The following is a 26,848-nucleotide window of genomic DNA, read 5'->3' on the forward strand; positions in this document are numbered from 1 at the left end:
GATTATGAGGTCAGGAGATCGAGACCATCCTGGCCAACATGGTGAAACCTCGTCTCTAGTAAAAACACAAAAATTAGCTGGGCATGGTGGTGCGTGTCTGTAATCCCAGTTACTCGGGAGGCTGAGGTAAGAGAATCTCTTCAACCAGGGACCCGGAGGTTGCACTGAGCCGAGGTGGCGTCACTGCACTCCAGCCTGGCGACAGAACGAGACTCTGTCTCAAATGGAAAAAAAAAAAAAAGGAAAAAATATGGATGACCCGGAAACACACACACACACATACACTTCAGAAAGTTATATATATTTCAGAGAACGTGAGTTTTAAGAGAATAATAGCTCCGTGAGCTGACATTAGATGTAGGTGCAGCTAAAATATTCTAAAATATTTGTATAGTCCTTTTCTGCTTGACAAAGCAGCTTTAGTTATACAGTCCCATTTAGTACTTGTAACAACCCTGTGAAATACATACAAAACAGAAATAACGTGTACGTTTGCACCCTATGGCTTGCTAAAGTCATTCTTTCAATTGCTGGTCAACTAATTCCTTTCTATTCTCCAGACTACTTCTAAGTTTCTGAACACCACAGTTTCATTCTTTGTCTTTGTATGTGTATCCCTCGTTCGACAATGTTGTCCTCATTTTCCACAGATAATGTTCTTGCCTGTAATCATCCTTTGAAACCCTGTTCCGCCAGAGAACCCGAGACCCACACTGGAGACACCGGCCCCTCCCAATCCACCAGCCCCTTCCGTCCCGACCCACCAGCCCCTCCCCTCCCCTCCCCTCCCCTCCCAACCCTTCCGAAGTCCCGAGCCGGCACTGAGATACTGCCGCGGAGGCTGCCCCAGAAACCCTTGAGGCCTGTCTGGCCCCGCCTACGTCTACGGCCTCCCGGTTGGAAGCCCCGCCCTTCCGAGGAGTTTCCCAAAACCCTGCGCGGCCGGCTTTGACCGCGCTAAGATGGCGACTCCCATGCATCGGCTCATAGCTCGGAGACAAGCGTAAGTAAGGATCCGGTTCGGGCGCACGGGCGGGCTGGGAGCGGTGAAACGCGCGTCAACTGGCTGGTGTTGGACCCCTATTGGGACCGGCGGAGAATGTCTGTTTCTCAAAAACTCCGGAGGGGCTCGGGCCCGAGCGATAAGTCTGGTGACCGTGGGTTAGCGATTTCGCGGAAGACAGCCGTGTAAAGTCTGCGGCACGGGACAGAGCGGAGTTTGAAAACAACTGTGGCGTTTGGTTTCTCTGAAGGGAACGCCCACAGTTGGTCACTCAGTGATTTATGCCCCTCCGCCAACCCCACGCGTCGACAAGGGAGCCCTGAAGCCCGGGTCCGACACCTTTATTCCGGCCAGCGTAAACCTTCAGTTTCCTATTCAGCGTCCATCCCTGCTGCCTTTTCCTACTTCCTTATTCTAGCGCCTTCCCTAGGAACCCTGCCTACAGTGCCGACTGCTCTCCCAAGCTATCTTATCACTTTTTGCTACTCATTCTTTCAATAAATATTAATTTATCTAGACCTACCGTTCTGTGCCAGACATTGGGTATAAAGAAGAAGAGGTATTCAAGACAAAAATCCTTGCTTTCAGAGAGCTTACATTCTAGTGATGGAAACAGTCGATAAACTACTAAATGTAAATACAGCTGATGATAACAGCTTTGAAGGAAACAAACTATTGTGATGGTAGGAGAGAAAGGCCCACTTTAGGTTGGTTGAACTGGAAAGGCATCTCTGAAGAGGTGGAATTTGAACAGAGATTTAAAGGGTGAAAAATTAACAGTTATAAGAGGATTTGGAGAAAGAGCATCCGGATAGTGGCATAATTGCTTTGAGGCTGAAACTTACTTTTTAAAGAACTGAAAGATGGCCATTACGCCTAATGAACAAGAGTGAGTGGCAGAAGAGATTCACACCTGACAAATAATGCAAGGGTCACCCCAGATGCCCTTTCTTATAAAGCATTTTTTTCCCAACAGCCTTTGCACATCCAAACATCTGCCTCTTTTTCATAAAATATTTCATGCCATCTCCATTTTCATGTCCATATATAGCTCAAAGTCTGCTAGTATATATGTGTGTGTTTATAGCTTTTTATATATTTTTAATTCAAATAATCCCTTTCTTTCTCTTCTCCTTTCCATCTACCCTTTCGGGCCTGATAAGAAGAGTTCCTCAAATGTATAGACAGACTTAGGGAGGTAGAGTAGTAAGTTTGGTGAAGAAAGAAGGCTTGAAGTCAGACAGTTCTTTTTTGTTTTTTTTTTTTTTTTTTTTTTGAGACGGAGTCTCACTCTGTTGCCCAGGCTGGAATGCAGTGGTGTGATCTTGGCTCACTGCAACCTCTGACTCCCTGGTTCAAATGATTATCCTGCCTCAGCCTCCCGAGTAGCTGGAACTACAGGTGCCCACCACCATGCCCTGCCTATTTTTGTATTTTTAGTAGAGATGGGGTTTCACCATGTTGGTCAGGCTCGTCTCAAACTCCTGATCTCAAGTGATCCCACCTTAGCCTCCCAAAGTGCCGGGATTACAGGCATGAGCCACTGTGCCTACCATTAAGTCAGACAATTCTGAGATCAAAAATGGGATGATAATACTTAAAGGGAGTGCTAAATGGTGTCACCAGGGTTCCATTTCTCCCTGTCTGTCTCTCACACTTGCTCTTTGGTTGTTGGCTCCATATTTGGATAGGCTGTATTCTTTGCTCCCAAGATGGCTGCAGTATCCAGGGTCCTTTATATTCTCTCAGCTTCAAGTTGATTGCACTTCTTTGGTCTAGATTGGAATACATGCCCAATGCTAAACCATGCCTGTGGGATTGTGAAGCTCTGATTGATTTAGAGATCTTATTCTCCTTTCAGTACAACTGAATGGATGACCATAAGCCAGTGATGGCCAGGGTGGATAGGTCAGAGGAGGTAAATGAATGCAGGATTGGCAAAACCAATGTCCACTTTAAGTATGAAGTAAAAATAAGACAGCATCTGAATAATACTGCTATTTATTGTTTCAGAAATATCAAAAGTTAAATGTTTTATATCTACAATGTGTCTGTATTTGGTACATGAGTTACATGATTTGTAAAAGACAAATCTTACCTTTAAGGAGCTTTTGGTCTTGTTGGGAAACAAACATGTGGCATATTGTAAAAACCGTTGTGGTATACAGAGTGTAAGTCTCCAAGGGATTCAGCAAAGGAGGGCCTTTAGAGGCTTGCGAAGTCCAGGAGAGTTTGGGGGATGTATTTGGGGGGAAAGCAGGAGAGGAGCCTTTACTTTTCATTTTATATTCATCAAAAAGTTTTAATTTTATTTACAAGAAGCATATATTACTTCTATAACAACAAATTTAAAATAGTTTTTAGGCCGGGCGCGGTGGCTCAAGCCTGTAATCCCAGCACTTTGGGAGGCCGAGACGGGCGGATCACGAGGTCAGGAGATCGAGACCATCCTGGCTAACATGGTGAAACCCTGTCTCTACTAAAAAATACAAAAAAAACTAGCCGGGCGAGGTGGTGGGCGCCTGTAGTCCCAGCTACTCGGGAGGCTGAGGCAGGAGAATGGCGTAAAAAAAGCCCGGGAGGCGGAGCTTGCAGTGAGCTGAGATCCGGCCACTGCACTCCTGCCCGGGCGACAGAGCGAGACTCCATCTCAAAATAAAATAAAATAAAATAAAAAAATAGTTTTTAAGTTAGTAATGAGAAGTGAGAAAGTACTATCTTCATTTATTTATTTATTTTTTTGAGATGGAGTTTCGCTCTTGTTGCCCAGGCTGGAGTGCAGTGGCACGATCTTGGCTCACCACAACCTCCGCCTCCCAGGTTCAAGTGATTCTCCTGCCTCAGCCTCCTTTAGCTGGGATTACAGGCATGTGCCACCCGCCTGACTAATTTTGTATTTTTGATAGAGATGGGGTTTCTCAATATACTTCCGTGTGCGGCGCGGCTTCTTTCTTTCTTCCCGTGCCGATATCGCTCTTGCAAGCATGGTTAATGTCCCTAAAACCCGCCAGACTTTCTGTAAGAAGTGTGGCAGGCCGGGCGCGGTGGCTCAAGCCTGTAATCCCAGCACTTTGGGAGGCCGAGACGGGCGGATCACGAGGTCAGGAGATCGAGACCATCCTGGCTAACACGGTGAAACCCCGTCTCTACTAAAATATACCAAAAAAAAATTAGCCGGGCGAGATGGCGGGCGCCTGTAGTCCCAGCTACTCGGGAGGCTGAGGCGAGAGAATGGCGTAAACCCGGGAGGCGGAGCTTGCAGTGAGCTGAGATCCGGCCACTGCACTCCAGCCTGGGCGACAGAGCGAGACTCCGTCTCAAAAAAAAAAAAAAAAGAAGTGTGGCAAGCACCAACCCCACAAAGTGACACAGTACAAGAAGGGCAAGGATTCTCTGTATGCCCAGGGAAAGCGGCGCTATGACAGGAAGCAGAGTGGCTATGGTGGGCAAACTAAGCCGATTTTCCGGAAAAAGGCTAAAACTACAAAGTAGATTGTGCTAAGGCTTGAGTGCGTTGAGCCCAACTGCCGATCTAAGAGAATGCTGGCTATTAAAAGATGCAAGCATTTTGAACTGAGAGGAGATAAGAAGAGAAAGGGCCAAGTGATCCACTTCTAAGTGTCATCTTTTATTATGAAGACAATAAAATCTTGAGTTTATGTTCAAAAAAAAAAGAGACGGGGTTTCTCCATGTTGGTCAGGCTGGTCTCGAACTCCTAACCTCAGGTAATCTGCCTGCTTCAGCCTCCCAAAGTGTTGGGATTACAGGCGTGAGCCACTGTGCCTGGCCTTATCGTTCTTTAAAAAAAAAAAAAAAAAGATCTTTGGACTAATAGAAGAAAATGGGGAAAAAAGCCTAAATACAAACTCCTCATTCAGTAGCTTTCAGAGACTTAACTAGTCACTCTACTAAATCAATTGGAATGAAATTATTTTTACCTTGTAAACTGTACTTACATATACCCATATTAAGTAAACTATGGAATCTAGGCAACATTTGGGGTCATTTCTTCTATTAAACCTTAATGAGATTCCACTACTTCCTCTTCAACATCCAGAGTCGTCAGCAAACTTGGCTTGAAGATTTCCAGTAATGTGTACTTACCTCCTGAAGTGGCCTGTTGTGTTTTTCAAATCTATCTAAAAGTTTATGTTGAGCTAAAAAGAAATAATATTTATAAAGTTAAACCTCACTTCTTTCTAACTCCCTTGTTTTTGACCCTTGCTATGACTTCAGTCAGCTAAAAAATCTTGTTTTCTACTTGAATTGTCATCAAGTCAGACGTCCCCTGCCTTGTACTGATTTTCTGGACTTAAGTGTCAGACTTACCTTTGTCCTTGTTAAATTTCATCTTGTTAGATTCGACACAGAGTTGCAGCCTGTCAAGACGTTTTGGATCCTGATTCAGCCATCCATCGTTATTAGGTATCCCTGTCAGCTTTGTGTCAACTGCAGGTTTGATAAATATGTACATTTGTGTCCTCATACAAGGCATTTATGAAAATGTTGAACAAGGCCAGGTGTGGTGGCTCATGCCTGTAATCCTAGCACTTTGGGAGGCCAAGGCAGGTGGATCACAAGGTCAAGAAATCGAGACCATCCTGGCCAACATGGTGAAACCCCCGTCTCTACAAAAATTACCTGGGTGTGGTGGCACGCACCTATAGTCCCAGCTACTCAGGAGGCTAGGCAGGAGAATTGCTTGAACCCAGGAGACAGAGGTTGCAGTGGGCCAGGATTGCACCACTGCACTCCAGCCTGGCGACAGAGCGAGAGTCCTTCTCAAAAAAAAAAAAAAAAAAGTTGGACAGTACCAAACCATGCAGGCCATAACTGAATCTTTCTCTATTTTGTCATGCACCACGTAATAGATCCCATATATTAATTCTATGGTTGTCCCATAAGATTATAATGGAGGTAAAAAAAAAAAAAAAATTTGTTGTCTAGTGACATCTGGATGATCCTGACCCTGTGTAGACCTAGGCTAATGTGTGTGTGTCTTAGTTTTTAACAAAAAAGTTTAAAAAGAAAAATAAATTTTAATAAACAGCTTATAGAATGAAGATACAAAGAAAGAAAATATTTTTGTACAGCTGTAAATGTGTTTGTGTGTTAATTGTTATTACAAAAGAGTCAAAAAGTTTTAAATATTTATAAGTTATAAAGTAGGCTGGGTATGGTGGCTCACGCCTGTAATCCCAACACTTTGGGTGGCCCGTGGCGGGTAGATGACCTGAGGTCCAGAGTTCGAGACCAGCTTGACCAACATGGTGAAACCCCATATCTACTAAAAATACAAAAAATTAGCCAGGTGTCATGGCGGGCACCTGTAGTCCCAGCTACTTGGGAGGCTGAGGCAGGAGAATCACTATCACCTGGGAGGCAGAGGTTGCAGTGAGCTGAGATTGCACCATTGCACTCCAGCCCGGGTGACACAGCAAGACTCTGTTTCAAAAAAAAAAAGTTATCAAGTAAAATTATAGTAAGCTAAGCTGAATTTATTATTGAAGTAAAAAAAATTTGTAAATTTAGAGTGGCCTAATGTACAGTATTTATAAAGTCTGGTAGTGTCATGATTACTATAGCTTCATAATAAGTCTTGAAACCACGTGTTAGCCCTCTGATTTTGCTCTTTTTCAGAGTTATTTTGACTATTTTATATTGTATTTCCAGATAAATTTTAGAATTAGCTTAACAAAAGCTGCTGCGATTTCAGCTGGGATTGCATTGATTGTACAGATCAACCTATGGAGAATTGACATCTTAACAGTATTGAGTTCTCTGATCCGTGCATATGTACATCTTGCCATTTATTTAGATCATTTTTAATTTCTCTTAGCAGTGTTTTGTAGTTTTCAGGGTAGAGGTCTTGCATGTCTTTTGTCAGATTTGTCCCGAAGTATTGTAATAGTGTTTTTAAAAAATTTTAGTTTCAAAAGGCTAGGCACAGTGGCTCACACCTGTAATCCCAGCACTTTGGGAGGCCGAGGTGGGCGGATCACAAGCTAAGAAGATCGAGACCATCCTGGCTAACACGGTGAAACCCCATCTCTACTAAAAATACAAAAAAAATTAGGCCGAGACCATCCTGGCTAACACGGTGAAACCCTATCTCTACTGAAAATACAAAAAATTAGGCCGGGTGCCGTGGCTCACGCCTGTAATCCCAGCACTCTGGGAGGCCGAGGTGGGTGGATCACAAGGTCAGGAGATCAAGAACATCCTGGCAGGCTGGGTGTGGTGGCTCAAGCCTGTAATCCCAGCACTTTGGGAGGCCGAGACAGGCGGATCACGAGGTCAGGAGATCGAGACCATCCTGGCGAACACGGTGAAACCCCGTCTCTACTAAAAAATACAAAAAAACTAGCTGGGCGAGGTAGTGGGCGCCTGTAGTCCCAGCTACTCGGGAGGCTGAGGCAGGAGAATGGCGTGAACCCGGGAGGCGGAGCTTGCAGTGAGCTGAGATCCAGCCACTACACTCCAGCCTGGGCGACAGAGCAAGACTCCGTCTCAAAAAAAAAGAACATCCTGGCTAACATGGTAAAACCCCGTCTACTAAAAATACAAAAAATTAGCTGGTCATGGTGGTGGGTGCCTGTAGTCCCAGCTACTCAGGAGGCTGAGGTGGGAGAATGGTGTGAACCCGGGAGGCGGAGCTTGCAGTGAGCCAAGATTGCACCACTTCACTCCAGCCTGAGTGACAGCGCGAGACTCCGTCTCAAAAAAATAAATAGCCGGGCGCGGTGGCTCAAGCCTGTAATCCCAGCACTTTGGGAGGCCGAGACGGGCGGATCACTAGGTCAGGAGATCGAGACCATCCTGGCTAACACGGTGAAACCCCGTCTCTACTAAAAAATACAAAAAACTAGCCGGGCGAGGTGGCGGGCGCCTGTAGTCCCAGCTACTCGGGAGGCTGAGGCAGGAGAATGGCATAAACCCGGGAGGCGGAGCTTGCAGTGAGCTGAGATCCGGCCACTGCACTCCAGCCTGGGCCACAGAGTGAGACTCCGTCTCAAAATAAATAAATAAATAAATAAATAAATAAAAATAAAAATAATTTTTAGTTTCAGTTGTTCCTGGTGGTCTTCTGTATAATGTTCTTATGTCCTCTGACCATACTAATTTTTTAGTTCTAGTAGCTCTTTTTTTTTTTTAAGAGACAGGCTTTTGCTCTGTCTGGAGTTTTTAAAAAATTTTAGTTTCAAAAGGCTAGGCACAGTGGCTCACACCTGTAATCCCAGGCTGGAGTGTAGTTGTATGATCATGTCTCTCACTGCAGCCTCGAACTCCTGGCTCAAATGATTCTCCCACCACAGCCTCCCGAGTAACTGAGACTACAGCTGCAACCCACTACACTCAGCAATTTTATTTTATTTTTTTATTTATTTTTTTGAGACAGAGTCTTGCTCTATGGCCCAGGCTGGAGTACAGTGGCGCGATCTCGGTTCCTTGTAGCCTCTGCCTCCCTGACTAAAGTGATTCTCATGCCTCAGCCTCCCAAGTTGCTGAGATTACAGGCTAATTTTTGTATTTTCAGTAGAGTCGGGGTTTTGCCATGTTGGCTGGGCTGGTCTTGAACTCCTGGTATCAAGTGATCTGCCTTGGCCTTCCACAGTGCTGGGATATTACAAGCGTGAACCACCACTCCTGACCACAATTTTATTTTTTGTGCAGGCAGGGTGTTGCTATGTTGCCCAAGCTTGTCTTGAACTCCTGGGCTCAAATGATCCTCCCACCTCTCTTTCCCAAAGTGCTGGGATTATAGGCGTGAGCCACTGTGCCTGTCCTAGTTGCTCTATTTTTTGGATTCTTAGGTATTTTCTAGATAAATGGTCATCTTTTATGTTCTCTTTTTGGTATGCACCTTTTTTAAATTTATTTTTGACATGGAGTCTCACTGTGTCACCCAGGCTAGAGTGCAGAAGCACGATTTCAGCTCACTGCAACCTCTGCCTCTGGAATTCAAGCAATTCTCCTGTCTCAGCCTCCTAAGTAGCTAGGACTACAGATGCACCACCCCACCCAGCTAATTTTTTTATTTTTAGTAGAGATAGAGTTTTACCATGTTGGCCAGGCTGGTCTTGAACTCCTAACCTCAAGTGATCTACCCGCCTTAGGCCTCCCAAAGTGCTGGGATTATAAGTGTGAGTCACTGCACCCGGCTGGTATGCACATTTTAAATTTTTTTGTTGCATATTAACAAATTGCCCTTTGAAAAATTTGTGCCACTTTACATTCTCACCAGCGGTGTCCATTTACAGAGTGGCTATTCCCCGCTTTTGCCAACAATAGGCATTAAAAAAACAACTTTGCCAATATAGGAAGTGTGTCCTAGTATTTTTGGTATCAAAGGACGTCGTTTCACGTCAAAAGCCTGTACTGTTCAAATACGTCCTTGAGCTTTACCTTAGTAAATAGAAATGAAATATTGTTTGAATAGATAATTCATTTGGGTAGAAAGAAATGGTAATCGTGTTTGATTTGAAATTATGTTTGTCTAACTCAGCAGTCTTTATGGAAGATTAGTATTTTTAGGGGTGATCCGTGAGTTGTGAGTGTTTAAAACATACATATAAAATATGTTAATCGGCCGGGCGCGGTGGCTCAAGCCTGTAATCCCAGCACTTTGGGAGGCCGAGACGGGCGGATCACGAGGTCAGGAGATCGAGACCATCCTGGCTAACACGGTGAAACCCCGTCTCTACTAAAAAAAAAAAAAAAAAAAAAAATATATATATATATATATATATAAAATATGTTAATCATACCTGAGCTTCATTTGTTTTCTCTCTCTCTCTCTCTTTTTTCCTTTTTTCTTTTTTTTTTTTTTCTTGTTTTAGAGACAGTGTTGCCCAGGCTGGTCTCAAACTCCTGAGCTTGGGTGATCCTGCCTCGGCCGCTCAGAGTGCCAGGATTATAGGCGTGAGCCACTGCGTCCAGCCTCATACCTGAGCTTTAGATGATATTTGTGAATGTCGTATTTATAACAATAAAAAACAAGCTCCACAATGTCTGGTGGATATTTTTAATGACTAGGGTCCCAAGCTATCAATTTGTCAATCTGGAGAAAACAACCTATAAGCTTGGAAAAGAAGACTATGGACCTCCAACCCCAACACCCTCACATATTTTCATTTTTAGGGCAAGTTGTGAAAGGCTTTGAAATGGACAGAAAGACAAGATGATTACTGAGTGCTCCATTTAGTCCATGCTTCCTGGCTATGTGACTCTATGAGGGCCTGCTTCTTTCATTGTTTTCGCGCTGTTTCTCAAATCTTTAAGTCATAGGAAACTTACAGTATTGCAGAAGATTCTTGCTCATAAAAATGCAGTGCAGGCTGGTGGTGGCTCACACCTATAATTCCAGCACTTTGGGAGGCCGAGGCAGGCGGATACTTGCGGTCAGGAGTTTGAGACCAGCCTGGCCAACATGGTGAAACCCCATCGCTACTAAAATACAAAGATTAGCTGGGCATGGTGGCAGGTGCCTGTAATTCCCAGGTACTGGGGAAGCTGAGGCAGGAGAATTGATTGAATCTGGGAGGTGGAGGTTGCAGTGAGCTGAGATCATACCACTGCACTCTAGCCTGGGTGACAGAGCAAGACTCCCTCTCAAAAAAAAAAAAAAAAAAAAAAAAGGCTGGGCGTGGTGGCTCACGCCTGTAACCCCAGCACTTTGGGAGGCCGAGGAGCATGGATCACTTGAGGTCAGGAGTTCAAGATCAGGCTGGCCAATATGGTGTAACCCTGTCTCTACTAAAAAATACAAAAATTAGCCAGGTGTGGTGGTGCATGCCTATAGTCCCAGCTACTCAGGAGCCTGAGGCAGGAGAATTGCTTGAACTCAGGAACCAGAGGTTGCAGTGAGCTGAGATCATGCCACTACACTGCAGCCTAGGCCACAGAGCAAGGCTCCATCTCCAAAAGAAAATAAAATTTTAAAAAGGCAGTGCAATGCAATCAGTTATTGCCCAATGTCTACTGACCAGTTGTCAACTATTTGTAAATTCATCTCAGCATTACTGATTGCCCATATAAGGGTGTTGGTTGAATTATCTTTTTTTTTTTCTTTTTTGAGATGGAAGTTTTGCTCTTGTTATCCATGCTGGAGTGCAGTGGCATGATCTCAGTTCACTGCAACCTCCACTTCCCAGGTTCAAGTGATTCTCCTGCCTCAGCCTCTCGAGTAGCTGGGAATACAGGTGACCGCCACCATGCCCAGCTAACTTTCTGTATTTTTAGTAGAGATGGGGTTTCACCATGTTAGCCAAGCTGGTCTCGAACTCCTGACCTCAGGTGATCCACCCGCCTCAGCCTCCCAAAGTGCTGGGATTACAGGCGTGAGCCACTATGCCCAGCCTGAATTATCTTTTGAACCAGTGACAATATCTACTGGCTCCCTCAATGACTTTTTTGTTTTTGTGTTTTTTCTGAGACAGGGTATCACTCTGTCACCCAGGCTGGAGCACAGTGGTGCTATCATGGCTCACTGGAGCCTCAACCTCCTGGGCTCAAATGATCCACCTCAGCCTCCTGAGTAACTGGGACTACAGGGTGCCACTATACCCAGCTAATTTTTTATTTATTTTTTTATTTTTATTTATTTTTTGAGTCAGTGTCTGGCTCTGTGCCCAGGCTGGAGTGCAATGGCGCCATCTCGGCTCACTGCAACCTCTGCCTCCCAGGATGAAGCAATTCTCCTGCCTCAGCCTCCCGAGAAGCTGGGACTAGAGGTGCGTGCCACCCTGCCCAGCTAATTTTTGTATTTTTAGTAGAGACGGGGTTTCACCATATTGGCCAGGATGGTTTCAGTCTCTTGACCTCGTGATCCGCCTGCCTCGGCCTCCCAGAGTGCTGGGATTACAGGCATGAGCCACTGCGCCTGGCCTATTTATTTATTTATTTTTTTTGAGACAGAGTTTCGCTCGTCACTCAGGCTGGAGTGCGGTAGCACAATCTTGGCTCTTTGCAACCTCCATCTGCCATGTTCAAGCAATTCTCATGCTTCGGCCTCCCTGGTAGCTGGGATTACAGGAGCCCACCACCAAGCCCGGCTAATTTTTGTATTTTTAGTAGACATGGGGTTTTACCGTGTTGGACAGGCTGACCTCAAACTTATGACCTCATGTGATCCACCTGCCTTGGCCTCCCAACGTGCTGGGATTACAGTTGTGAGCCACCACGCCCGGCCTTAATTTTGTTTTTGTTTGTTTGTTTTTGTTTTTGTTTTTTTTTTTTTTGAGACGGAGTCTCGCTCTGTCACCCAAGCTGGAGTGCACTGGCCAGATCACAGCTCACTGCAAGCTCCGCCTCCCGGGTTCACGCCATTCTCCCGCCTCAGCCTCCCGAGTAGCTGGGACTACAGGCGCCTGCCACCTCGCCCGCTAGTTTTTTGTTTTTTTTTTTTTTTTTTTTTTTTTTGAGACGGAGTCTTGCTCTGCCACCCAGGCTGGAGTGCAGTGGCCGGATCTCAGCTCACTGCAAGCTCCGCCTCCCGGGTTTATGCCATTCTCCTGCCTCAGCCTCCCGAGTAGCTGGACTACAGGCGCCCGCCTCGTCGCCCGGCTAGTTTTTTGTATTTCTAAGTAGAGACAGGGTTTCACCGTATTAGCCAGGATGGTCTCGATCTCCTGACCTCGTGATCCGCCCGTCTCGGCCTCCCAAAGTGCTGGGATTACAGGCTTGAGCCACCGCGCCCGGCCTGTATTTTTTTAGTAGAGACGGGGTTTCACCGTGTTAGCCAGGATGGTCTCGATCTCCTGACCTTGTGATCCGCCCGCCTCGGCCTCCCAAAGTGCTGGGATTACAGGCTTGAGCCACCGCGCCCAGCCAATTTTTGTTTTTTTGTAGAGATGAGGTCTCACTGTGTTACCCAGGTTACTCTTGAGCCTGGGAGGTGGGAAGCCTGCATGCGACTTCACACCTTTCATTTTTAAAACAACCATGTTTTGCTGGGCGCGATGGCTCACGCCTGTAATCCCAGCACTTTGGGAGGCCGAGGCAGATGGATCACTTGAGGTCAGGAGTTTGAGACGAGCCAGACCAACATGGAGAAACCTCGTCTCTAATAAAAATACAAAATTAGCCAGGCGTGGTGGCGCCTGCCTGTAATCCTACCTACTCGAGAGGCTGAGGCAGGAGAATTGCTTGAACCCAGGAGGTGGAGGTTGCAGTGAGCTGAGATTGTGCCATTGCACTCTAGCCTGGGCAATAAGAGCGAAACTCCGTCTTAAAAAAAAACAAAAAAAAACAACAACCATGTTTTGAGAACATGTTAATTTCTGTGTATCATTAGTCCACATCGTTCTGATTGCTCTAATATGCGGATTAGTAATAATAGCTCTCATTTATTTGTTACTTTATGTCAGATGCCTTACTGCTTGCTTTATATACTTTCCAATCTATAGAATGGAGATATTGCTTCCCAGTCTACAGAGTAGATAGTGCCCTCAATTCATTGGGTTGTTATGATTGGGTGTGACCACGTATAAGTAGTACTTACTTAAATTCTTGGCACACAGTTTGTATGAGCCGTGGTTATGGTCTCAACTAATTCTCTGAATTACTGAGATATTAATATCTACTGAGTAGTAGATATTACTACTTTTTCTTTTTAAATAGAGATGGGGTCTTGCTATGTTAGCCAGGGTAAGTCTCAAACTCTTGGCCTCAAGCAATCCTCCTGCCTTGGCCTCCCAAAGTGCTGGGATTATAGGCATGAGCTTCCGCACCTGGCCAGTATTACCACATTTTTCAGAAGAGGGAACTCAGTTCAAAAATCGGCTTGCTCAGCCAGGCATGGTGGCTCACACTTGTAATCCCAGCACTTTGGGAGGCCAAGGTGGGCCGAGGCGAAGGATCACCTGAGGTCAGGAGTTCAAGACAAGCCTGGTTAACGTGATGAAACCCTGTCTCTACTAAAAATACAAAAATTAGCAGGGCAGGGTGGCACGCCCTGTAGTCCTAGCTACTTGGGAGGCTGAGGCACGAGAATCGTTTGAACCTGGGAGGTGGAGGTTGCAGTGAGCTGAGATTGCGTCACTGCACTCCAATCTGGATGACAGAGGAAGACTCCGTCTCAAAAATAAGAGAGGCCAAGGAGGGAGGATCGCTTCAGCCCAGGAGTTTGAGACCTGATTGGGCAACATAGTGAGACCTTGTCTCTATTGTAATAATAAAAAAAAAAAAAATCAGCTTGCTGAAGATCATATAGCTATGTAGTGGAAGAGTAAAGATTTCTTTAAAACTTTGAAGAAGTGCTGGGGTTACAGGTGTGAACCAGCACGCCTGGCCTCGGTTTATATTTTTACTGTCTGTGCACTGCAGTTTAATTTTATCTTTTTTTTTTTTTTTTGAGACAGATTCTCATTTTGTTCCCCAGACTGGAGTGCTATGGCGTGATCTCGGCTCACTGCAACCTCCACCTCCTGGGTTCAAACGATTCGTAGGCCTCAGCCTCCCGAGCAGTTGGGACTACAGGCATGTGCCACGACACTCAGCTAATTTTTGGTATTTTTAGTAGAGACAGAGTTTTGCCATGTTGCCCAGGCTAGTCTCGAACTACTGGCTTCAAGTAATCCACCCACCTGGCCTCCCAAAGTGTTGGGATTACAGGAGTGAGCTACCACACCTGGCTGTCTCTTTAAACTTTGTATAGAATCGTTCAATTTGGATTCTTTTGAGTCTATCTTATATCTTATGTTAAATGAAGCTGTAATTTATTCTTTTTTATTACCATGAAGTATTCCACTGTATTGTGTACCACAAATTTCTGTTCTACTTTCATATTATTTCCAATTTTGAAGATACTGCAAATCATGCTGTCAACCACAGTGGCTCATGCCTACAATCCCAGCACTTTGGGATGCTGAGGTGGGAATATTGCTTGAGGCCAGGAGTTTGAAACTGGCCTGGGCAACATAGTAAGACCCTATCTCTACAAAAACTAAAAATATTAGCCATGCATGGTGGGGGGCACTTGTGGTCCCAGCTACTTGAGAGGCTGAGGTGGAAGGATGGCTTGAGCTTAGGAGATTGAGGGTGCAGTGAGCCATGATCACACCATCACACTCCAGTCTGGGCAACAGGGTGAGACTGTATCTCAAAAATGAAAAAAATCATGCTATGAACATTTTTATAGTTCTTCCTCTTCCCTTCCTGAACAATGCAATTCTAAAGGTATTGGTTAGAATAGAGCACACTAGGTGTCTATGCAGAGGATCAACCTGGCTTTGAAATATTAGAGCTGGGCCGGGCGCGGTGGCTCAAGCCTGTAATCCCAGCACTTTGGGAGGCCGAGACGGGCGGATCACGAGGTCAGGAGATTGAGACCATCCTGGCTAACACGGTGAAACCCCGTCTCTACTAAAAATACAAAAAACTAGCTGGGCGAGGTGGCGGGCGCCTGTAGTCCCAGCTACTCGGGAGGCTGAGGCAGGAGAATGGCGTGAACCCGGGAGGCGGAGCTTGCAGTGAGCTGAGATCCAGCCACTGCACTCCAGTCCGGGCGACAGAGCGAGACACTGTCTCAAAAAAAAAAAAAAAAAAGAAATATTAGAGCTGAATGTGGGGTCAGGAGAGCACCTACAGAGGAGCTTGAACTGGCTCATGATGTCGACAGGTTGCAGAGGGCATCCAGTAGTGGGGAAGTCCGGTGCAGGGTGTCAGATCCCAAGCTGGGTCAGGGGTGTCCACACAAGGCAGTTTAACAAAAGTTGTCTCCTCATGGAGAGAACATCCACACAGGGTATGTGGGTGGGTATAATTTGGTATAGGGTACCGGAGCCTGAGTATAAAGAGAAATGTGGCTGGCGGGCCCGCCTGGCAATGGGAGTCAGGGGGGTAGGGGTGCAGGGCAGATTTCAAGTGAAGTTAAGAGGATATGGGGGAGGAGTCAGCAGTGGCAACAATGGGCATTTGGTTACATAAGGGGAATTGACCAAATAAGTAATCTATTAAGGATAGTGGGGCCGGGCGCGGTGGCTCACGCCTGTAATCCCAGCACTTGGGAGGCCGAGACGGGCGGATCACGAGGTCAGGAGATCGAGACCATCCTGGCTAATACGGTGAAACCCCGTCTCTACTAAAAAAAAAAATACAAAAAACTAGCCGGCGACGAGGCGGGCGCCTGTAGTCCCAGCTACTCGGGAGGCTGAGGCAGGAGAATGGCGTGAACCCGGGAGGTGGAGCTTGCAGTGAGCTGAGAGCCGGCCACTGCACTCCAGCCCGGCGGCAGAGCAAGACTCCGTCTCAAAAAAAAAAAAGGATAGTGGGAACCAGGTTTCTTCTTGAAGAAGGAAGTATAGAAGAGAAAAATACCTGGGTGCGGTGGGTCACGCCTATAATCCCAGCACTTTGGAAGGCTGAGGTGGGCGGATCACCTGAGGTCAGGAGTTCAAGACCAGCCTGGCCAACATAGTGAAACCCCACCTCTACTAAAAATACAAAAATTAGCCGGATATGGTGGCAGGCGCCTGTAATCCCAGCTACTTGGGAGGCTGAGGCAAAAGAATTGATTGAACCCAGTAGGTGGAGGTTGCAGTGAGCCGCGATCGCGCCATTGCACTCCAGCCTGGGCACAGGAGCAAAAGTCCATCTCAAAAAAAAAAGAGAAAAATAAACAGTAGTTGCTTCTCAGCTTTTTGGCTAAGATAAAGTGGAGAAAAAATTTAAAAATCTGTGAAATTGGGTTAGAATTAGAATTATCAGTGTGAAATCATGGTTTTGAAAATATTAAATATAGATGTAAGTGTGTATATTTGACAGATGAGTAGGTGTGTGTGTTCCCTAGCTCTATCCGCTGACACTAACTAGGAGCAGCAATATCCCAGTAACAGCAAGCACGTGTGTGCCCCCATGTTGGCTCCAAACATTATCAGAGCACCTTGGAGAAATGGCTGGTTTCAGGCTGGGGCAGGGAAAATACAAACTGAGCCTGGATTTTTTTGTTGTTGTACCAGAAAGCAAGGAAATCCTCAAATAATAAAGGAGCCATGTCAAAAGAACACAGAATCCAGCTTGAAGGGGCTCCCACTGACCAAAACTGTGACAATTTGAGGCTCAGACTAAAAGATGGTGATGGATTATAACCCATTGAATAAAATTGAAAAACATTAATCCATACTCATGAATAAAAGAACTAAATATTTAATGAGGAGTAGGATATTTATGGACTTTCAAGTATTAGCCCACAAAATAATTACTGTATTAGTTACCAATTACTGTGTAACAGATTACTCCTAAAATTTAGTGGCTTATAACAATAAATATTAATTCACAGTTTCCCTGGGTCAGGAATTGCGGAGCGACCTAGGTGAGTGGTTCTGACTCAGGCTGTCCCATGTGGTTGTGATCAGGATGTTGGTAGGGGCAGCAGTTATCTGAAGGCTTGACCAGAACTAGGAATCTGCTTCCCAGATGGTTCACTTACATGGCTATTGACAGAAGGGTGAGGTTCCTTGCCACATAGGTCATTGTGGAAGCTACTTGACTATCTTGATAACATGACAGCTGCTTGACCTAGTCTTCAAAGTCACACTCCCTCACCTTGCTTCATTCTGTTAGTTGGAAGCAAGTCGTGAAGTCCAAGCCACACCCAAGGAGAGGGGAATTACAATTCCACAAAATTTGTGGACATATTTTAGAACTGCCACAATTACAAAAGGATGAAAAGTAAGTTTACAGGCCAAACGCAGTGGCTTCTGCCTGTAATCCCAGCACTTTGGGAGGCCAAGTCAGCCAGATCACTTGAGGTCAGGAGTTCGAGACCAGCCTGGTCAACATGGTGAAACCCCGTTTCTACTAAAAATACAGAAATTAGCCGGGTGTGGTGATGTGCGCCTGTAATCCCAACTACTCAGTAGGCTGAGGCAGGAAAATCTCTGGAACCCGGGAGGCAGAGGCTGCAGTGAGCTGAGATCATGCCACTGCACTCCAGCCTGGGTGACAGAGCAAGACTCAGTCTCAAAAAAAACCAAAACAAAAAACAAAAAAACCTCACAATGGCGAAGTCTGGTAGACACTCCTTAACCAAGGGATCAAAGTGAACATTATCAGTAATAAGACAAATTTAAATCTTATGTTAACCTGTTAGGATACAATGAGAAGTACACAGCATCACTTCTATTTTATTCCTGCCAAAGATACTCAGAGATATCAGATGTGATAGCCAGCCTCCAAGATGGACTATGATGATCTCTGTCTCCTGGTACACCGTTGTGTAATCACGCATTATACCATGGTTGGTCTGTGTGATCAGTAGAATACAGCAAAAGTGATGGTCTTGGTCATTGACTCTGGGCAAAGCTATGTTGTAAGCAGCACTGTGGAAAGGCCAACATGGCAAGAAACTAAAGCCTTCTGCAAATAGCCACATGAGTGGGCTTGGAAGCAAATTTTCCAACTCAAATTAAAGCACACTGCAAAGATACCTGGCTTGTAATCTTCAAAAAAGTGTCAAGATCATGAAAAGCAAGACGTGACGGAGGAACTCTTCCTACTGAAGGAGGCTAAAGAAATGTGACAAGTGCAACTCTGGCGCTGAACCGAATTTGCTATACGGGACGTTAAGACATTTGATGAAACTTAAATGTGGTCTAAAGAGTAAATAGTAGGAATGTAGCAATATTAATTTCTTGATTTTGATTGATATATAGGAGAAGTTTCTAGTTTACAGAATATGCAGTAAAATATTCTGGGTTGATGAGGAATCAAGTGGGCAACTTACAAAGGATTCAGGAAAAATAATTATTTGAAACAACTTTTCTGTAAGGTTGTGACTGAAAATTTTTTAAAGCTATAATACATAAAGGAAAAGGAATATTGTAAATATTTTTTGGTATACTTGCACGTGGATTTCTATTGCATGCAAGTAGAATTGCTGAGCTATAGAGTAAGCGTATCTTTTCAAATATAGTAAATGGTTGTTTTTGAGTTTTTTTTTTTTTTTTCCAAAATAGTTGTACGAATTTGTATTCTTATCAACAGTGGATGGATGTTTCTTTTCCTACATAACTTTTTTTTTTTTTTCTGTTTGAGACGGAATCTTGCTTTGTTGCCCAGGCTGGAATGCAGTGGCGCAATCTTGTCTGACTACAGCGTCCACCACCTGGGTTCAAGCGAGTCTCCAGCCTCAGCCCTCCAAGTAGCTGGTACTACAGGTGTGCACCACCATGCCCAGCTAATTTTTGTATTTTTAATAGAGATGGGGTTTCACTGTGATGTCCAGGCTGGTCTCGAACTACTGACCTTGTGATCTGCCTGCCTCAGCCTTCCAAAGTGCTGGGATTACACGTGTGAGCCCCCACGCCTGGCCTCTTTTGCTACATATCTTTGCTAACATTTGCTATTACTAGTTTTTATTTTTAGTCTTTCTGGGAGAGGTGTAGTGGTGTTGGGGTTTTAATTTGCTTTTCTTTGATTACTAATGAATACTTTTTCATATGTTTATTGTTCATTTGTGTTTCCTAGTCCCTTTTTTAAAATTTTTTTGTTTTTTGTTTTTTGTTTTTGAGATGGAGCCTCATTCTGTCGCCCAGGCTGGAGTGCAGCAGCGCTATTTTGGCTCACTGCAATCTCTGCCTCTCGGGTTCAAGCAGTTCTCCTGCCTCAGCCTCCCAAGTAGCTGGGACCACAGGTGTGCATTGCCATGCCCAGCTAATTTTTTGTATTTTTAGTAGAAACGAGGTTTCACCATGTTGGCCAGGCTGGTCTTGGGCTTCTGACCTCAAGTGATCCACCCGCCTTGGCCTCCCAAAGTGCTGGGATTACAGGCGTGAGCCACTGTGATTGGCCCCTAGTCCCATTTTTGTACTGTCTTTTCATATTCTACTTCATCTTGTTTTTCTGTTATATTTTGTCTGTTACTAGCCTTTTGAATTTCTGTGTACTTTTTTTTTTTTTTTTGAGATGGAGTCTCACTCTGTTGCCCAGGCTGGAGTGCAGTGGTATGATCTTGGCTCACTGCAACCTCTGCCTCCCAAGTTCAAGCAATTCTCCTGCCTTAGCCTCCCAGGTAGCTGGGATTGCAGGCATACACCCCCACACCCGTCTAATTTTTATATTTTTAGTAGAGATGAGGTTTCACCATGTTGGCCAGGCTGGTCTTGAACTCCTGGCCTCAGGTGATTTGCCTGCCTCGACCTCCCAAGGTGCTGGGATTACAGGAGTGAGCCACCGAGCCTGGCTTACTTTTTTTTTTTTTGAGATGGATCCTCTCTCTGTCGCTCAGGCTGGGGTGCAGTGGCACGATCTTGGTTCACTGCAACCTCTGCCTGCCAGGTTCAAGCAATTCTCCTGCCTCAGCCTCCCAGGTAGTTGGGGACTACAGGTGCATGCCAGCATGCCCAGATAATTTTTAAAAATTTTTTTTTGGTGGAGATGGGCTTTCACTGTGTTACCCATGCTGGTCTCAAACTTCTGACCTCAAGTGATCTGCCTACCTTGGTCTCCCAGACTGCTGGGGTTACAGGAGAGAGCCATCGAGCCTGGCTGTGTACACATTTTAGAATGAGCTTGTTAAGTTCTGCACCCAAAGAAACTTTTGGGGTTTTTATTGGAATTGCTTTGAATCTATACAGGAATTTGGAGAGAATTGACATTTTATAATATTGAACCTTCCAGTCTATGAACATGGTATATCCCTCTATTTGTTTAGCTACTTATATTGGTATTTAATTTATCTCAGTCAGGGTCTGTTTTTTGTTTTTTTGTTTGTTTGTTTTTGTTTTTGTTTTTAGATGGAGTCTCACTCTACTGCCCAGGCTGGAGTGCAGTGGTGTGATCTTGGCTCACTGCATCCTGTACTGCCCGGGTTCAAGCGATTCTCCTGCCTTAGCCTCCTGAGTAGCTAGGATTACAGGTGTCTGCCACTGCGCCCAGCTAATTTTTTTGTATTTTTATTAGAGATGGGGTTTCATCATCTTGGCCAGGATGGTCCTGAACTCCTGACTTTGTGATCCACCTGCCTTGGCCTCCCAAAGTGTTGGGATTACAGGCATGAGCCACCACGCCTGGCCTAAGGTTTGTTTTTGCATAAAAGTCTCACACTTCTTTTCTCTGTTTTCTAGGTATTTGATAGTTTTTAGGATTGTTACAAATATTATCTTTTTAAAATGTTCACTTACGCAGTGGCTCATGTCTTTAATCTGGGAGGCCAAAGCAGGAGGATTGCTTGAGCCCAGGAGTTCAAGACCAGCCTTGGCAACTTAGTGAGACCTCGTCTCTTAAAAAAAAAAAAAATTTTTTTCTTTTAAATTAGAAGGTTCCTTTTAGCCAGGTGCGGTGGCTCACACCTGTAATCCCAACACTTTGGAAGGCCAAAGTGGGTGGATCACCTGAGGTCAGGAGTTCGAGACCAGCCTGACCAACATAGTGAAACCCCATATCTACTAAAAATACAAAAAAATTAGCTGGGTATGGTGGCAGGCACCTGTAATCCCAGCTACTAGGGAGGCTAAAGCTGGAGAATCACTTGAATCCGGGAGGCAGCTGTTGCAGTGAGCTGAGATGGCGCCATTGTACTCCAGCCTGGACAACAAGAGCAAAACTCCATCTCAAAAAAAAAAAACAAAGATCCTTTTAAACTGTTTTTGTGGCTGGGTGCAGTGATTCACGCCTGTAATCCCAGCACTTAGGAGGCCAAGGTGCGAGGATCACTTGAGCTCAGGAATTTGAAACTAGCCTGGGCAACATAAGGAGACCTCATCTCTACAAACTAAATACAAAAACTGTTTTTGTTATATAGAAACTCAATTCATCTTTATATGGTGCCTCTATAGCTAATATAAGGTTCCACAAACCATGGTCACTGAATCCTGCCTGCTACCTGTTTTTGGAGGCTCATAAGCTAAGAATGTTGTTTATGTATGAGCCTCCATTTTGTCCACAAAATATGGAAATTTGTTTTCTCTCATGTTACATGAGTACCTATATAACATCCACAGTTTTACCTCTTGTTCCACAAAGTCTGTAATATTTACTACCTGACCCTTTACAGAAAAATTTGCTGACCTGTACCGGGCGTGGTGGCTCACACCTGTAATCCTAGCACTTTGGGAGACTGAGGCGGGTAGATTGCCTGAGCCCAGGAGATTGAGACCAGCCAGGATAACATGGTGAAACCCCGTCTCTGCCAAAATACAAAAAATTAGCTGTGCATGGTGGTGTATGCCTGTAGTTCCAGCTACTCTGGAAGCCGACGCAGGAGAGTTGCTTTAACCTGGGAGGTAGAGGTTGCAGTAAGCTGAGATCGTGCCACTGCACTCCAGCCTGGGTGACAGAGCAAGACTTCGTCTCCAAAAAAAAAAAAAAATTGCTGACCCAAATGTAAAACCTTGCTAAACTCACTTAATTCTAATTATTTCAAAATATTTTATCTGTAGATTCATTAGGATTTACAGTGTACCTAATGCGTAATCGATAAGAAATGACAGGTTTTTTCCTTTTCAGTCCTTTATTTCTTTTTCTTCCTTGGCTATATCAGTCCAATTTCAGGGACTGGATTTTTCTCAGTCTTCTAGGTAACTAAAAGTTGGCTGAAGTTTGTAAAAACTTGGGTTTATTCGTAGGGTATAGCCCTTCATCTTAACTCTGACACAGAGTTTGTCTCCTTAGCTTGTAACATGTGATGCTTACTCTCTTGTGATGGACAGATACACCCAGCACAGAAGTTGACTGAACTCTGGATTTCTGTCTTCTTCCATATCTTGTTTTAATTTTTTTTTTTTTTTTGAGACAGAGCCTCACTCTGGCGCCCAGGCCAGAGTGCAGTGGCGTGATCTCGGCTCACTGCAACCTCTGCCTTCTAGGTTCAAATGATTCTCCTGCCTCGGCCTCCTGAGTAGCTGAGATTACAGGTGTGCGCCACCAAGCCTGGCAATTTTTGTATTAGTAAAGACAGGGGTTTCACCATGTTGGCCATGCTGGTCTCGAATTTCTGACCTCAAGCGATCCGCCTCCCTCAGCCCCACAAAGTGCTGGGATTACAGGAATAAGCCACCGTGCCTGGCCTTTTTTTTTTTTTTTTTTTTTTTTTTAGAGACAGAATCAGGCAGGGCACAGTGGCTCATGCCTGTAATCCCAGCACTTTGGGAGGCCGAAATGGTATCACTTGAGGCCAGGAGTTTGAGACCAGCCTGGCCAACATGGCAAAACCCCACCTCTACAAAAAATACAAAAATTAGCCGGGCATGATAGTGTGTGCCTGTAGTCTCAACTATTTGGGAGGCTGAGGTGGGGGAATCCCTTGAACCTGGGAGGCAGAGTTGTGGTGAGCCAATATCATGCCACTGCACTCCGGCCTGGGCAACAGAGTGAGACTCCATCTTTAAAAAAAAAAAAAAAGAGAATCTCCCTCTGTCACCCAGGTTGAAGTGCAGTGGCGCAATGATAGTTTACTGTAGCCTTGAACTCCTGGGCTCAATTGCGCCTCCTCTCTCAGCTTCCCAAGTAGCTGGGACTAGAGGTGTTTGCTACCACACCTGGCTAATTTTTGTAGTTTTTGTAGCGACAGGGTTTTACCGTGGTGCCCAGGCTAGTCTCAAACTTCTGAGCTCAAATTATCTGCCTGCCTTGGCCTCCCAAAGTGCTGGGATTACAAGCGTGAACCACCGGGCCTGGCCTGGGCTAATTTTCCAAAATTTGTTGTAGAGATAGAGTCTTGCTGTGTTGTCCTGCCTGGCTGGTCTCAAATTCCTGGCCTCAAGAAATCCTTCCACCTATGGCCTCCCAGAATGCTGGGATTACAGACGTGAGCCACTTCAACTGGTCAGGTTGATTATTCTTTACCCCCTTGTTGATTCGCTGATTCTTTTTTTTTTTTTTTTTTTGAGATGGGAGTCTCACCCTGTTGCCCGGGCTGGAGTGCAATGGCCTAATCTAGGCTTACTGCAACCTCCATCTCCCAGGTTCAAATGATTCTCCTGCCTCAGCCTCCCATGTAGCTGGGATTACAGGTGCCCACCACCACGCCCAGCTAATTTTTTGTATTTTTTTTTTTTTTTTTTTTTTTTTTTGAGACGGAGTCTCGCTCTGTCACCCAAGCTGGAGTGCACTGGCCAGATCTCAGCTCACTGCAAGCTCCGCCTCTCGGGTTCACGCCATTCTCCTGCCTCAGCCTCCCGAGTAGCTGGGACTACAGGCGCCCGCCACCTCGCCCGGCTAGTTTTTTTGTATTTTTAGTAGAGACGGGGTTTCACCATGTTAGCCAGGATGGTCTCGATCTCCTGACCTCGTGATCCGCCCGCCTCGGCCTCCCAAAGTGCTGGGATTACAGGCTTGAGCCACCGCGCCCGGCCTAATTTTTTGTATTTTTAGTAGAGACGGGGTTTCACCACGTTGGCCAGGCTGGTCTCGAACTCCTGACCTCATGATCCACCCACCTCGGCCTCCCAAAGTGCTGGGATTACAGGCATGAGCCACTGCGCCTGGCCTGATTTTCTGATTCTTTTTTTTTTTTTTTTTTTGAGATGGAGTCTCACTCTGTCACCCAGGCTGGAGTACAGTGGCACGATCTTGGCTCACTGCAAGTTCCGTCTCCCGGGTTCATGCCATTCTCCTGCCTCAGCCTCCCGAGTAGCTGGGACTACAGGCGCCCACCACCACACCTGGCTAATTTTTTGTATTTTTAGTAGAGATGGGGTTTCACCGTGTTAGCCAGGATGGTCTCCATCTCCTGACCTTGTGATCCACCCACCTCAGCCTCCCAAAGTGCTGGGATTACAGGCATGAGCCACCATGCCTGGCCAATTTTCTGATTCTTAAAGAAGCTTGTTAAAAATGTTTTGACAGTCTTTTCTAGTTCTGACCTGGAAGGTAGTCTGAATGACCTAGTCTTAGTCTCTTATAACTGGAACAGAATTGAGGAGCCAAGATTTGAATTCAGCTGTATCTTAACTTCAAGGTCTATGCTTTTAACCACTTAATATATGTATTAATCCATTTTCACACTGTTGATAAAGATATGCCCAAGACTGGGCAATTTATAAAGCAAAGAAGTTTATTGGACTCAGTGCAACATGGCTGGGGAGGCCTCACAATCATGGCAGAAGGCAAGGAAGAACAAGTCACATTTTACATGGATGGCAGCAGGAAAAGAGGGAGAGACCTTGCAGGAAACCTCCTGTTGTTTTTTTGTTTGTTTGTTTTTTGTTTTTTTGTTTTTTTTGAGACAGGAATCTCCCTCTGTCACCCAGGCTGGAGTGCAGTGGCGTGATCTTGGCTCACTGCAAGCTCTGCCTCCTGGGTTCATACCATTCTCCTGCCTTAGCCTCCCAAGTAGCTGGGACTACAGGCGCCTGGCACCATGCCCAGCTAATTTTTTGTATTTTTAGTAGAGATGGGGTTTCACTGTGTTAGCCAGGATGGTCTCGATCTCCTGACCTAGTGATCCGCCTGCCTCAGCCTCCCAAAGTGCTGGGATTACAGGCATGAGCCACCGTGCCTGGCCGGAAACTCCTATTTTTAAAACCATCACATCTTGTGAGATTTATTCACTATCACGAGAACAGCACAGGAAAGACTTGCCCCTATGATTAAGTTACCTCCCACCAGGTTTCTTCCACAACATGTGGGAATTCAATATGAGATTTGGATAGGGACACAGCCAAACCATATCATTATACTTACTAGACTTGTATTCAATCTCACATAATATAAAGGGTAAAATGTTTATTTTTGTGAATTGGACCATAGGAGTAAACATAATTTTATTCTTCATATTTTTTATAGTTCTCAGCGTGAAAGTCACAAGATAGAATTTTAAGGCTTATATTCTACTTTTTGTTCTGTAGTGAAGCAAATAAGCAACACGTAAGATGTCAGAAATGCTTGGAATTTGGACATTGGACTTACGAATGCACAGGAAAAAGAAAATACCTACACAGGCCCTCAAGGACAGCAGAACTAAAGAAAGCTTTAAAAGAAAAAGAAAACAGATTATTATTACAGCAAAGGTAGGTTTACATGTGGTATACAAAGGAATTTTTTTTAATGTGTATTTATAGACTTTATTAAAGGACCAGACATTTAATGGTGGTTCTCCAGATTTTAATGATAATGTTAGTGATGTTTAATGGATGCTTACTATGTGCCAAGCACTATTCTAGGGTCTTTATAAGTATTAGCTTATTTAAAACTGATATCTACACTATTAAGGTGGGTAGTATTATTGTCTTCATTTTACATATGAAGAACCTAAAGCAAGGAGATGTTGAATAACTTATTCATTGTCATACAGCTAGTAAGAAGAAAAAGTATGTGTTAAAGCATGCAGCCTGTCCCCCAGATTCATGGTCTTAATCATTTTGCTTTATTGCCTCAACTGTCAATGAAATGACAGTTGAATTAAGAGATTGATTATATGAACTGACATGGAAAGCTATCCAAGAAGTATCAGGTATATTAAATAAGGTAGAGAACAGAATATATAATATGCTATGATTTATGTTTATAAAAAGAAGAATTGGCTGGGCACAGTGGCTCACACCTGTAATCCCAACACTTTGGGAGGCTGAGGCGGGCAGATCACATGAGTCCAGTAGTTTGAGACCATCCTGGCCAACATAGTGAAATCCCATCTCTATTAAAAATACAAAAATTAGCCGGGCATGGTGGCAGGTACCTGTAATCCCAGCTATTCAGGAGGCTGAGGCAAGAGAATCACTTGAACCTGGGCAGTGGAGGTTTTGGTGAGCTGAGATCGTGCCACTGCATTCCAGACTGGGTGACAGAGCGAGACTCTGTCTCAAAAAAAAAAAAAAAAGGCAGCATCTTCGTAAGGGCTGTTAGCTATATAATAGTGTCTTAAGTATTTAGACTACTTTCAAGGCAGCAGTCTTCCAATTTGT

The 26,848-nt window shown here is 44.8% G+C and overlaps 1 protein-coding gene across 8 annotated transcripts in view; it reads left to right on the forward strand.

Moving 5' to 3' along the window:
* The first annotated feature begins 768 nt into the window (after positions 1-768).
* The window catches only part of ZCCHC10 (zinc finger CCHC-type containing 10), a 35,343-nt gene continuing 9,263 nt past the window's right edge, over positions 769-26,848 (forward strand). Inside the window, exons 1-3 of one of the 8 annotated variants that reach the window (XM_033181239.1) lie at positions 769-1,003; positions 5,364-5,459; positions 25,793-25,954. In XM_033181239.1, coding sequence (XP_033037130.1) covers positions 963-1,003; positions 5,364-5,459; positions 25,793-25,954 — 299 coding nt within the window. In that variant the 5' untranslated portion in view covers positions 769-962. Of the gene's footprint in view, positions 1,008-5,363; positions 5,460-25,792; positions 25,955-26,848 lie in introns of all 8 variants that reach the window. The other 7 variants (XM_033181241.1, XM_033181236.1, XM_033181237.1 and 4 more) reach the window with 7 other exon arrangements.

Source organism: Trachypithecus francoisi, unplaced genomic scaffold (genome assembly GCF_009764315.1).
Source record: "Trachypithecus francoisi isolate TF-2019V2 unplaced genomic scaffold, Tfra_2.0 Lachesis_group2, whole genome shotgun sequence".
Taxonomy (NCBI): Eukaryota; Metazoa; Chordata; class Mammalia; order Primates; family Cercopithecidae; genus Trachypithecus; species Trachypithecus francoisi.